General features: G+C 42.5%; 1 protein-coding gene across 3 annotated transcripts in view; it reads right to left on the bottom strand.

The window, feature by feature from the left end:
• arhgef49 (Rho guanine nucleotide exchange factor 49) overlaps nt 1-13,842 on the bottom strand; it is a 57,733-nt gene that overhangs the window by 2,669 nt on the left and 41,222 nt on the right. For 2 of the 3 annotated variants that reach the window (XM_070975900.1, XM_070975901.1), the window contains exons 4-7: nt 7,699-7,900; nt 6,100-6,319; nt 3,519-4,108; nt 276-421 (exon numbers count right to left, since the gene is read on the bottom strand). In XM_070975900.1, the coding sequence (XP_070832001.1) occupies nt 276-421; nt 3,519-4,108; nt 6,100-6,319; nt 7,699-7,900 (1,158 nt within the window). The remainder of the gene's footprint in view (nt 1-275; nt 422-3,518; nt 4,109-6,099; nt 6,320-7,698; nt 7,901-13,842) is intronic. The other variant, XM_070975902.1, reaches the window with a different exon arrangement.

The following is a 13,842-nucleotide window of genomic DNA, read 5'->3' as shown; positions in this document are numbered from 1 at the left end:
TAGAAAAATAAGTTGAAAACAGAGATTCTTAAAAATTTGATTAATGGGAATCACAGGACAGCCTGACTCATGGATGAGCTGTGGTTCTGTCTAAAAATATAAATCATTGCAGCTCTACTCTCAAAATAGAACGTCTTCTGAATAAGTGATAACCTGCTGTCTTTTCCATTAAGAATTATACAGAAGAGCCGTGGCAGGAACTAGAGAAAGCTCCCTGAGTAACTTTTCCATCACACAGACTGACTGGAGGAAGAATCCTTGTACTTTGTGTGTACCTGAGAAGTTCTTTCTCCTTCTCCAGCGTGTTGAGCATGTTGACCGAGGTGGACTGCTGCAGGCAGTAGGTCTGGAAGGCGGGCAGCATGTTGACAAACTCCAGAAAGATCTCTCCTATGTACACTGTCAGTAGATCTTCATCACCCTGAGGTCAAACCACAAGAGAGAAAATGGTAAGACAAAGTTCAGCTGATTTACATTGTGCACTGGGAAACAATCTGACAATCTGTCAAGTCACTGTTGTCCATTTTTGAATCTATATTTTTATGAATCTTCAAAGAAGTCACTGTTTGCTTGATGACAGCTTTAACACTTGGCATTATCTTAACCAGCTTCATAAGGCAGTCACCTGGAATGGTTTTCAGTTAACAGGTGTGCTTTGTCAAAAGTGAACTGGTGAGATTTCTTCTTGAGATCATTGGTTGTGTCGTGCCAACATAGTGTTGGTATACATTAAACAGCCCTATTAGACTACTGTAGTAATCGACGTTATGGAGAAACAACAGTCCATTTCTTTAGGACGCAAAGGTTAGAATGTATCTTCAAGTGCAATTGCAAAAATGTTACGATGAAACTGGTTCTCATGAGGACCACACCATGGAAAGAAGACCATGACTTTCAGTATCCAGCCTCAGAAATCACTCATTAATGGCACCTCAGATTAGAGCCCACATAAATGCTTCACAGAGGTCAAATAGCAGACAAATCTCAACATACACCATTGAGAGGAGACGGTGTGTATCAGGCCTTCATGGATGAATCTCTGCAAATAAATCACTACTGAGGGAAACCACCACCAAGAAGAAGAGAATTGTTCATGACTAAGAAACACAAGAAATGAACATTTGACCAGTGAAAATCTGTACTTTGGTCTGATAGGTCCAAATTTTAGTTTTGGCTCCATCTGATGTGTCTTTGTGTTACATAGTGAAGGTGAATGAATGGTATCTGCATGTGTGTGTGCATGATAGCGTTGGGTGCTTTGCTGGTGACACCAGTGGCGATTTATTAAAAATTCAAGGCACACTGAATCAGCAAGGCTAGCACATTATTCTGCAGCAACATGCCATCTCATCTCGTTTGTGCTTTGTCGAACCACCATTTGTTTTTCAACAGGACAATAACCCAAAAAACACCTCCAGGTTATGTAAGGGCTATTGATTTACTGTGGCTGTGATAACATGCAGACAGAGGCTACGCACATAGCATAGTACTCATAGAACTGGAGTTACATCCAGTAACTACTATTTATTTTCCTCGCTACAATGCCAACTCCAGTAACATGAACATGTGGATGGTACAACAATTTCTTTGTTACTGACTGCAAGAACCAACACAACTTCATCTACTCTGCCATCTGAGGAAGTGATATCCCACTGGATTAACCTGGAAATGGAATGATGGAATGGATGGAAATGTCCCCATAACAACAACTGGAAAACTCTTAGGCCATATGTGTGAGCTAATCGTTTCAGACTGCTTTGATGGCAAATACAGAGCAGGATTCACTTCAAAACTGAAGTTCAAGGATGGATCAATACCAACTTCAGACTTAGAACCTGTAAGTTTTACCATTTTTATGTTACTGTTTATTTTGCTGATTAGCCTTTTGAATTTGGTGATAACACGTTCCACAGCTAATGTGGCCAGTAGCATCTATTGTAGCCCCACACATTTGAGCAGTGTGGGAGTTTTTAATATTGAGCGACAGTCAAGAGAAACTGTGTGAACGGTAAGCTTCATTTGAAGCCAGTACTACTGTACAACACAAGCTCATCTGGTTTTGTTGGCACATGAAAACCCCCTCTGCTGCATGCTGCGTCAGTATGCTGATGCTGCTGTTTTTTTAAATAATTTTTTCTTTCTTATCATATGGTCCCTTACATTGCCAATAGAGCGATTTCAGGTCATATCGCCCACCCTCACCTGAACCCAACTGTCATCACTTGGCTTGAGATGTGCCACAGACTGAAGGAAAAGCGTTAAGCATACTGTATGTGGGAACTCTTTCAAGGCTGTTGGAAAAGCATTCCAGGTGATTACGTTATGAAGCTGGTTGCCAGCAGTGTGCAAAGCTGTCATCAAAGCAAAAGGTGAATGAGGAATCTAAAATATAAAACATTTTGGGGCTAATGAAATGCTTTATGGACAGCAAATAATTACTGCAGTTACAGTATGCAGTGGCTTTCACCTGAGCAGTGAAGCAGAAGGCATGACAAAGCAAAAGAATGACCAACATGACAATGGAGTGCTGTGTTTCTGTGAGAAGAGTGTCACGTGGGAGCAGCAGACCTATTCTAGAAATTAGTGTCAGGATCTTGATGGAAATGGCCATATCATGATACTGGAATGAAAAAGAATGGTTGGTTGACAAAATCTCACCATAAGGTCCATGTCCAGCTGAGGTCCAGCTGATCAGGAGCTTTCAGGTGTATCAAACAATCATTATGAGATGGACTTTGCCCAGTTGTCATGGATTTGTAAATGTTTACTGAGCATTTTAAGGACTTCTTGTCCATTTTGGTCAAATATTGAGATTTTAATATAATTCTCATCCTGGGAAACAACATTTGACCAAACAATCTCACCACAAGCTTGCTCAGGAGCTGTTCTTGTTTTGCCAATGACTGTTTCCAAGGTCAAAAATGAACTTTTAATGTCATGAAAAATAAGTCTTGACTCTTGAGAAAATGTAAAACAACCTAATTTTTATTGGGAATGTATGAAACTGTTCTTCCTTTTGAGCCACATATCAAGAGTGTTACAGAATCTGCATTAAGTATTTATGTAAAATACTTAGAATTGCTCCCGTTTTATCTATTACAGAAGCTCAAATATGCTTTCTTAACACCCAGACTATTGTAATGATTATTGCAATGCACTTTTCTATGAGCTGTTATCCAAAATGCAGCAGAATATTTACTAGATCTAAGAAGTTAAATTATATTTTTCCAGTTCCTTTCTGACTTACAAACATATCGGCTCTGCCCTACATACTTGTGAGTAAATTCCTTGGGATAGGTAGTATTCTAATAACCATAGATTTTATTCAGTGTTTTTTTGTTTTGTTTTTTTTTCCCCAAATTGGACTCAGTACAAACTAAAATATTTTGTTTGGTGGAAATCCTTATTCCTTATTTAAGCCCTGATAGTTTGTGTGTGTGTGTGTGTGTGTGTGTGTGTGTGTGTGTGTGTGTGTGTGTGTGTGTGTGTGTGTGTGACAGTGAGAGACAGTGGGTCACCTGGTCAAAGGCCTGGTCGATACTGTCCTGCAGGTGTTCAGTGAAGCGGTCGTTGACGTCTATCAGCTCCTGAACGTTACCAAACACCACAGTGAGCTGCTCAGCTGTCAGCAGCCCAGCGCTCTGCATGGGGCAGTAAAACTCCTCCTTAATGATCCGCAGATCCTCCCCGTAACTCGACTCTGTGTTCAGAAACTCCAGGATGGCTTCCTTGCGCTCGGTGCGCAGCTTCGAGCAACGTTCACACATGCGCTCTCCTCTGTCTCTGGAGGCCCCGTCCCTCAGTCCACAGTCTGGACAGGGTCTCTGAGCCTCCCAGGCTCTGAGAGAGGCAGATGGTCTCTTCCAGGTGCGAGACAGGCCCGGGCCAATGCCGCTGTCCACCCGCTCCACCTCGGCTCCCCGGCCTCTGCGGTGACGGTGAGGCTCGCTGTCCTCCTCCTCCCGCTCATCACTGAGGCCCACCACTCCACTGTCAGCACTCAGGCTGCTGATGGTGCTCCAGCGATGCTGCCCGGACCGAGTCACACCAAGTCCTGCCTGGCGCTCCTCACCAGGGGGCTCAGAACGACCACGAATTGCTGCTGGAGCTGGGGAGAGGGAGATGGAGGTGGATGGAGTCATTAGTGCTCATGATGTTTATGGATTTACTCTCCTAAGTCTTTGTTATTCACACTGCATGGAGCCACACACACACACACAGAATTAATCACAGCTTCCCTAATGAACGCCCATTTAATCTGGACTAGTCATTACTGGTCATGTCAAAATGAAAAAACTATTATAGATATCATCGTTCTCAAATAATTAGATCCCTAACCCTCCAGTCAAGGACTTAGCCTTTGTCCACATGCATGTCAATACTATTGTGTGTGCCTGTGTGTGCGCTCAAACAGAGACACGCTTATGTTTGCTGAGCTGCTAAGGCAGGGTTTCAAATGTCTCATTCAAACACCTGCATCATTAGATAAGTGCTATGCTACTTACACATTAATATGAAGCCACCTCATCTTTTTGATACAGAGAAAAACGTAGTTTCTAAAGTCAGTATCCATTTTATTGGCTGGAAAGAGCAACAAGGTCATCATTAGCATATGCCATATCGAATGACTGAATTGAATGAATATTGAATTCTGTGGACAGCGTCCAGTGTCAAAGAGCTTCGGTTGACAGGGAAGCACATGGTCTTAGCAGGGGAACTCTATATTTGTGTGTGTGTGCGTGTTTTTGATGGGGGAGGTGAGGACTGGGTGCAATGGCCAAAATAGTCATAGCATAGCAAAATAATAATAGCATGACACTAAGTTGCGTAAGAGAAGTTAAAAGAAAACAAATGCAGCTCTTAATAGCCTCTATCATCTTAGTCTTTGTGAAATGGGATGGACAGTAAAAATGCCAGGCTTGGAGGTTCATTCACAATTCAGGGTTATTCACCTTCCCTGATGAGGTGAGGGAGATGTAATGAGCACATGAGTTCTGTAATTGCATTAATTCTAATTACATTCATGAAGAGAAGAGGCTGGATGTGGTTCTTCACAGGAAGGAAGCATCAAGTGATAACAGCTGATACAACGCTGGGGTCAAAGCCTGTTTCTGGACACACTGGTTTTATGATTGCTCTGACTAGGTCCATAGCAGGGTGTGTGTGTGTGTGTGTGTGTGTGTGTGTGTGTGTGTGTGTGTGTGTGTGTGTGTGCGTGTGTGTGTGTGTGTGTGCGTGTGTGTGTGTGTGTGTGCGTGTGTGTGTGTAAGTGTTAAGATGTTTTGTCTGAGCATAAATCATACTGCCCAGGACTCTGAATGGATGTGGCTGAGTGGGTTGTTCTAATAACCAAGCCAAATCAAAACTGGAAATGCCAGGAGTGACAGTAAGACGATTTTTTTTAAGTTAACTAAAGATTTGAATTATTACTTCTGCCAAGAAAGTTATGTTTTTGGACCTTTGTGTTTGTTTTTCTGTTTGGTTCTGTAGCAGCATATCTTAAAAGCTACTTTCAGGGCTACTCCACCAATTTTCTACATCAAAAATGTGCAGAAACTACATCATTGGAGTACCCTTTAAAACCGATGTTAATGAAATTTGGGGGAAAGTTAGGCTGAAGGATCAAGGAATAAACATTGGCTTCAGTCTAGGCCAAACATCACTTTTCCTGAACATCAGTCTTCACCAGACATGGAACATAAAACATTTGGCTCAGCCAGAGAAGTCTACGTTTTAGCTATGCTAAACTCTTTAGCTGTAAGTGCTTTCCACATTCTTTTTAGGTGCCTACTTGACATAAACTTCAAAATTCTAGTGCCATCTTCATTTCCAATCAAATTTAGACACATGGACAAACCAATGTTCAGCAGTGTTTTGGAAAACTTAATGGTAGATTCAAATCCAGCCGTAGATTAAAAATTTTAAACATTCTCTTTCTAAATTACAAATTTTAGGGATTGTGGGGCCTTGAAATGTTTAGTTAAGTTTATTTGCACAAATACATCAAAAAATACAGTAAGAATTTTTATGGAAATGCAATGCATTACAGGCAACAGGTCAAACACTGTGACACTATTGTCACATGCGTCAAGTACTCACCGCTGTCTCTGTCTCGGTCTCTGTCGCGGTCTCGGCGATGGCTGTGGAGTCGGGCGGCGGCAGCGATCTTCATCTCCAGCTGTTTGCGCTTAGAGGCGTCGGCTGGCATGGGGTCGCTGTAGTGGGGCCGGAGACGGCACTCACGCTGCGCCCTCACAGTCTCAGCCAGCTCATAGGCTGCATCCGAGCTGGAGCGCCTGCAGCCCAGACCGGTGTGCTGCTGGTTGGAAGGACACGTGTGTCAATCAAACGGTCATGTTGCTATGGCAACAGATGAAAAAGGGCACAACTCTCTGAGGGGATAAGGTGAGAATGATGATAAGAGAGAAATCACAGCTTGTGTATCTGTGTGTGCGTCTGTGAGGAGCTTTCACACACAATGTCACCATGTTGACTGTCATGACATCATTACATAAGAAGTCTTGGTTATCGCTCTGATCCCCCCTCGTAGAACTGACAAGAATCCAAATTTCATACTGAGTTGCAGCACTAATCATCTGCCAAGTCTTGTAACAGACTCTAAACACAGCAAGGCCACATATCCAAAAATCTGCACTGATCCTATCTTGAAACCACCCAGCCTTGAAGATAAGAAATGCCCCCCAAATGACAATTCAAAGCGTCTCCTGGCTAAGGTAAAGCAAGGAATTCCCCGACACAATGCAGCATTCTGGATGGATAAACAGTGGCTCAGAATCATTTTAGGGACTATGAAGCCCCTGAGAGTTGACCTAAGGTGGAAAGTTCAAAGGTCATCGCTGTGACACATAGCTCCTCACCCCAGAGACATCACCTACATCCACTGCATTTGACGATATTGGCTTTACATCAAAGATTACCTTCCCACATGTTCTGACAGTGCTCTGACAACGACCAGCGACACATGACTGAACTGTGCAGAAAGGTTTTCATTGCTCTACATCAGAAAACAACATGATATACAGCTTGCAGCCATCAGGTAACATGAAGAAGAATAATTCATGATCTGCTGAATTACCGAATTGCAGCCCTTACTTTGGGAATGCAGAGGCAGGCTCCATTGTGGAATCAAAGCCAAATTTAAGAAAGGCAAGAAACAAATGCACCTCGACATCTGTTTTCTAAACCACCTACAGCCTTGCAGCATGCAAGCAAGATGTGACTCCATGTCAGTCCGACTCCTCTGTTCTGCAGATGCACAGAGAGGAGCACAATGCTTACTGCAGCTGAGGCTGGTGTCAAGCTGCAGCCAGCCAGCGGAGAGGAGCCATGCAGAGAGCAGGAAAGAAGCGCTGAGTTACCAGCAGCCAGCTGCTGGACGTGGGCTTGATCCTCTTTTTACTGCATCGTCAGACGTCGAGCTGTTGCTAGAAGACAGACCGCTGCATGTCTTGTCTCAACAAATACCTCTGCATCAGTATGTGTGAGTGATGTGCATGTGTGTGTGTGTGTGTGTGTGTCGCAGTCCCCTTGCTTGTCCCTGTCATCCTTGAATACCAATAGATCTATGTGTTTCTGTACACTATGACACAACAATGAAAAGCGACAAGCGAAGACATGCACGGACGACACATTTAAGACATAAAATACAGAGGAAAGAAAATGGAAAAGAATCCTTACGCATTCTCCTGCTTCCTCTCTTCCTCCTCCTCCTCCTCCTGCAGGCGTCTCGTCGCCAGCCTCGGTTCTGCAGGCCGTTGCCGACGTTGCCATAGCAACGGCGGAGGGCTGACTGTCGGTCGAGGGGGCGGTGATGTCACAGCCGCCGTCCCGATCACCTGACAGCCTGACGGGGGCCTCGGCGGAGATCTCTGCACTGCAGCTGGTGGAGAGAAGAGGAGACGGCGGTACAGAGGGAGAGAGAGATGGACGGGGGGGGGAGTGAAAGGGAGGGACGAGGGGAAGCAGGCAAGGAGAGGGAGAGTGAAAGAATGGGAGGAAGCGAGGGAGGAGAGGCGAAAAGGGAGGGAGGATAGGATGTGGGAGAGGATGGAAATGAAGAAAGAGGGACAGTCAAAGGAGGGAGAAAGAGAATGCAGGGAGCAGGAAAGAGAGGAGGGTTGAAATTGTAATTCTGGCAGAGCTCTCTTCTCCTTACAGCATCCCTGTCATTCACTCCACCTCATTCTTCCAGCTACAGCTCACATGCCACTCTGCTTCCTGCTGTGTCTATCCCCACCACACACCCTCCTCCTCCTCCATTGTCATCCCTCTACTCCCCAAAACATCCAAATCAATGCTTCTCCTCCCTTCCTAAGCCCCCCTTACTCTCAACTCCTCAGGAGCACAGCAATTAGATACATCAGTGGACATTAACACCTGAACCCTTGGACCACAGGGACACTGCCTGCACACAAACACACACACAGAGGCAACACACTTTTCCCTCATTCCTTTGTCTGATAACTGGGGATCCGGTCTTACAGCACACAGCCAGCATGTGATCTGAGACAACCCTCAAAAGCACACAGGCTGTGGCAAACACACTACTACAACACTGGAGTAGCACTACACTGACACACACACATCCATGAACACAAACCACAAAAGCATGCCTGCAGGGACTCCTGCATGCATTTGTAAGAGAACATAACAAACACACAGCAGAAGCAAGATGTCTCAGCTAGCAGTGCGCCCTGAGAGTAAGACGCTGATCATGAACTGCAACGTGTCTGGCTTGCATCTGACCAGGGACCTTTACTGCAAGTCATTCCCAATGTCTCTCTCCTCCATCATTTCCTGTCCTATCTCTCTACTGCTCAACTATGTCACAAACAAAACAAAACAAAAAAGCAGAAGTCTAAGCATGTTTCACCATTTTACTTAAAGCTGCACTGATTCATTTTTGGCCACTTAGGGGCAGACGAACACCACAACACACGTGATAACGCCTTGTAAAGTTGTTATGGCGAAGAAACACGTTAAAAAAATACATGAATGCTATTTCCTGTGTTTCTATACCTACTGTATATAAATCTAGCAAATAACATATCACAATAGAATTAGTTATCAGGATTTCCAAATAATAGCAGTCTACAGTGGACAACGTGGAAAGGAGTTTTATGTATTTTTAAAGCCCTGAGTCAAGACTGCAGGCATTGTCCTCAGGCTTCATATACAGTACAATCTCCACCAATCAGAGGGGAGCATTCATATAAAAGCCCCATTAAATGTACTAAATGTCTTTGCATTGTTTTCAATTGAGTGTATTTCAATCACATTATCACATTCTGTTTTATTTGTGATTTACATAAGGTCCTAACTTTGCCTGAAAGGCACATCTTGTGGCCAAAAAGTGCAATTAACTCACTACTGCTTGTAAAGTTTAATTACTGCGAATGCACAGTAATACTTGAAAGTAACCTGGATGAACATATCAACATTTGTACCAATATCTCTCTTCTCCCCCCTGGATTTTGGCAGCCTGAAAGTCTGAAGAATATTTAGAGGGATATTAGAGACGGGGACCCCCACATCCCCAATGGAAATGATGCCCTTAGGTCTCTACCAATGGGTAGGTAGTGTTCAGTTTATCAGAGAAAACAGCTGCCTGTTGTCTCTGAAACCACTGAGGCTGAACAAAACATAAATGTACCTACAAATCAAAACAGTGAACTAAGAGAGGCTAAGAAAGCTTTTTTTTTTTTCTAAATAGATAGTTCCCAGTGGGTTGCTCACTACAAGCCACCCATTTCACATTACATGTAGTCATATTGATTAGTCGAGCTTTAAAATAATACTCATATCTTTACATTTTGCACCACAGTATATTGATTTTGTTGTTCAAACGTTAATGAGCTTCACAGACCAGCAGGCATGACTGCAAAATATAATATCACAGCAAGAAAATAAAACCCCTTGTGCAGTTTTAGGGATTATTATATTTTTACTCAAATTAAAGGTGTTTGTGGTTCTTTATCGGCGCAGCAGGTTCAATTGGCCCAAAGGTCAGAACCAATGATAGAATCTTGCAGTGTCTGGCTCTCTGAATGAAAGAAAAGCTGTACATTCTTGAAATATTGACTTCTCCAACTTCTCTTGTTTCCAAAGTGGTATATGTAACAAGGGAGGGGGTTGGGTATTCCCAAGAGGAGGTGGGGTTTGTCTTGATCATGGCAAGGCTTCAACGTTTTATGTCCAACAGCAGCTATACTGTACATGCATTTGAGATTCAGTGATACTGGCCCCTGAGCTTGAATATAATGCCACATGTGAGCTCCTCTTTTCTCTTCTCTCTCTCTTGTTTCAAACTACCTTTACATCATCACTTAAACTGTTTGCAGTTTCTTTGGCTTGTTTAGTCTCTTAGTTCTTGTTAATTTTAAATAGGGTTGTATTATCCATTCATTATTGACCTGACAGTCATTGACTTTTATTGATTAACTGATAAAATACAATGTAAGAAATGCTCATCATCAGAAACAAGAACCCAGGTGATGTCTTCAAATAGCTTGTTTTGTCTGACAAACAGTCTGAAACCTCTATTACCACGGATGCAAAACTCAAAATCACATTTGGGAAGCAGGAGCCAGAGAATGTTTGCACATACACTTGCTAAATGACTTTACAATTAACAGATTACTGTCAACCCATCAATTAATTAACAAATTGTTTCTAACCTCTGCTATGATATGCAGTTCACTTTGGCCTGTTATGTATCCTCAAATATCCCTGTGGCGACTTAACACGCAGTCTCATTATTCGAATGGTTCTTACATAACTCTGTCTTTTCTGAGCTCTCTTCCTTCAAACCAGTTCATCTGCTGAGCTCTTTCTGGACATAAAATATTTTCTCCACATCCCTCTGATGCTCTGTGGCATTCACACACTTCAGCATGCGCACGTTTTTCATAGTAAACACAAAAAAACTCTGCCAACCTACATTGTTTAGTACTGCACATGTAATCAACAAAGTCAATACAGCAGATAAAAGGTGTCCACATACCTAAATTACACTGGTCCCAGTGTGGCGAAAAGGCAGATATAATTACTTCAGTTTTGAGGACGCAGCTCTGAAGCGTCCAATCGGTTTTCCCTTGGACAAACTGTCATTAAAAGCCTTTCCTTCACAGTATTCGCTGTCACACAGAGGATGATGCATGGGCAGTAATAACCTACAGCTTAATTCATCAGGAAACTCCTGTACGTGATAGATCACCACTCAACACTGTACAATGTCACACTGAAATTAGCCCCGCTGTCAGTTCCACTGATGCATATATAACTCAAGTGAATTCAATATATTTATAAGTGTGTGCATCTAATAGAGACAAATAAATCTAAAACGTTAGATACGGTGGACTCCTGCGTCCCTCGACACGCTGCACATAACTGATGCACCTTTACTGCAGTATACAATTAATTCAGCAGTGCAGCTTTAGTGCTTCACTCCATTTCTATAAAACCCTCCCAGGTGTAATATTATGAATATTCCTACCATCATACAACTAGAGTTGTATTATGCTTTGTATGCAAGCTTGGTTGCATGATACACTTAAACAAAGAGACTTATTGGTGGAAGTCAAATACCTCAGGGTGCAGAGATCACACAGAATACTGTCATGTTTAATTAATAAATCTCCAAGTATTAAAACATTCACAGAGCCTCAAGTCACATTTAAATTACAGGGGGAGTGCATAGTGTGTTGCATTATGGGTTCTTTTTGAACATAAAAGATTAATCCACTTGGGATAAACAATGCTGACTGTGAGCTGCTGGAGCTGTCCATGGAGCCCAGGAGAGAAGGCGATAATGAATCAATAATTTGGTAATCAATAAATCGTAGTTCAAACGTTGCATCAATCAAGGAAAATTAAAAAACACACTCTAGTTTCGAGCTTCTTAAATGTGAGAATTTGCTGCTATTCTGTGTTTTCTATCAATGCAAACTGAAACTATTTGGTACAGACGTTCATGTCTGCCTCAGTATGAATTGCAACAACTTTGGTGAGCAAAACTAGAGACATTCCCATGAGTCTCCATCGTACGTAGTGCTGATTAGCAAATGTTAGCAAATGCTAAGCTAAGATGGTAAATATGGTATACCATATACCTGCTTAGCATCAGCATGCTCATATTGTGATTGTGAGCACGTAGCTCAAAACCCCATTGAGCCTAATTGTGGCCTCACAGAACTGCTAGCATGGCTGTAGACTCTGACAAATGATATGATGTCTTCATGCAGGCCATTTTCACCATCTGATAGGTTATATAGATTCATTGTAAAAAGAACCTTTGGATGCAACACAAGACTGCAGCTCCACACTTTCAAATATTGAACATACACTCCATATACACAAACACACACAGCACTTGTTTTTCTGCTGCCTTGATGCAGTAGAGCTTCAGACATCCATCATCCCTTCTAGCAGAGCAGACAAAGGAGCAACAGTCAGTGGAGAGTCCTGACAGGCAGGGAAAGATATTGTCTATATCTCCCATCTATCACAGCCTGCAGTCTGCAGGGGGGTGGAGTTTATATCCTTCAATGGGCTTTATCAAGTAGCTCCTCTGTGTTCAGGCTCTAATATTTACATTGCATGGAGGCCTGGACCCAAATGGCACCACAGTGCTGTAAAACACACCCTCCTCTTGTTTGTCCCTGATCAGAATGAACCACAGTGGAGTGAAGCCTGCATTTATTTATCCAACAGCTGACACTGAGAGAGAGAGAGGATAGACAGGGAAACAGTAAGTCTGTAGGGATGGTGCCAGTCATCCAGTCTGTCATGCTTCATGCCAGCCTCTCGCCTACAGTCTAGTCTGCATTGCCAACCCTGTTAGCTCCGACAGCTGTTATCACAATAACTGAGATAAATCGATAACACAACAACACACGCAGGCTTAAACAGATGGACTCGCACACACCGTTACAACACTCTGGCACTGCAAAGCACACATAGAAGTGTGCTTGCACACAGTTCATTGACGAGCACACACACCTCCGCTGCTGCAAGCTGCTACAGGGCTCAGATGATGTGTACTACATGATCTAATTTCACCATCAAAAAGATTAACTGGATTTAAAAACAATGTGCTTATTGATAAAATACTAATTGTAAGTACAGTGCAGCACAAACAGAAAACAGAAATAAATCATAGCTACCTGAAGCTGGTTTGTATTGATAGGTGGAATCAAACACAAAGGACTTTCATATCTCCACTTTGATCCTAGCTGTGATTCTTTGCGTAAGTAAGAGCAGCAAGTACTCAACCACAAAGATTTTGCTTCAAAGTTAGATCCTGCATTAAGCTATAGATACACCATATTGGTGTATATGTCAGTCGACAACTAACAAGAAGTGTTTTAATGTTGTAGTTGGTGAAGACGGAACACATTTTTACTCCTGTGAATACTATTCTAAAATATATTGTATTTTATATGCTTGTTACCATTTCTGTGCGGAGAATGGGAAAAAATTTCATACATAAAAATATACAATAAAAAATGTACTTAGGCAGAGTGCTTGAACAACACTCACATCACAGTACATCTTAGTAGTGAACTTGAGCTTTTCCATTGAGATGCACTACATTGATATGATGTAAATATAATACAATGTGTGCTTTTACTTTTCATGCTCAAGTACAAAAGTGTGATCAGAAAAATGTACATGCATAAAAGGTTGAATGCAGGACTGATGATGATTTTGGAGTATTTCAATACTGTCATATTTTCAGTTTTACTTAAGGAACTGAATACTTCTGACAACAGCAAACACATACACCCCACTCCTCCCTCTCCTCCTCCTCCCTCAGACCAA

This window comes from Chaetodon trifascialis, chromosome 12, assembly GCF_039877785.1.
Source record: "Chaetodon trifascialis isolate fChaTrf1 chromosome 12, fChaTrf1.hap1, whole genome shotgun sequence".
NCBI lineage: Eukaryota > Metazoa > Chordata > Actinopteri > Chaetodontiformes > Chaetodontidae > Chaetodon > Chaetodon trifascialis.
Note: the sequence above shows the minus strand (reverse complement) of the source record. Positions and strands in the feature narration are given on the sequence as shown.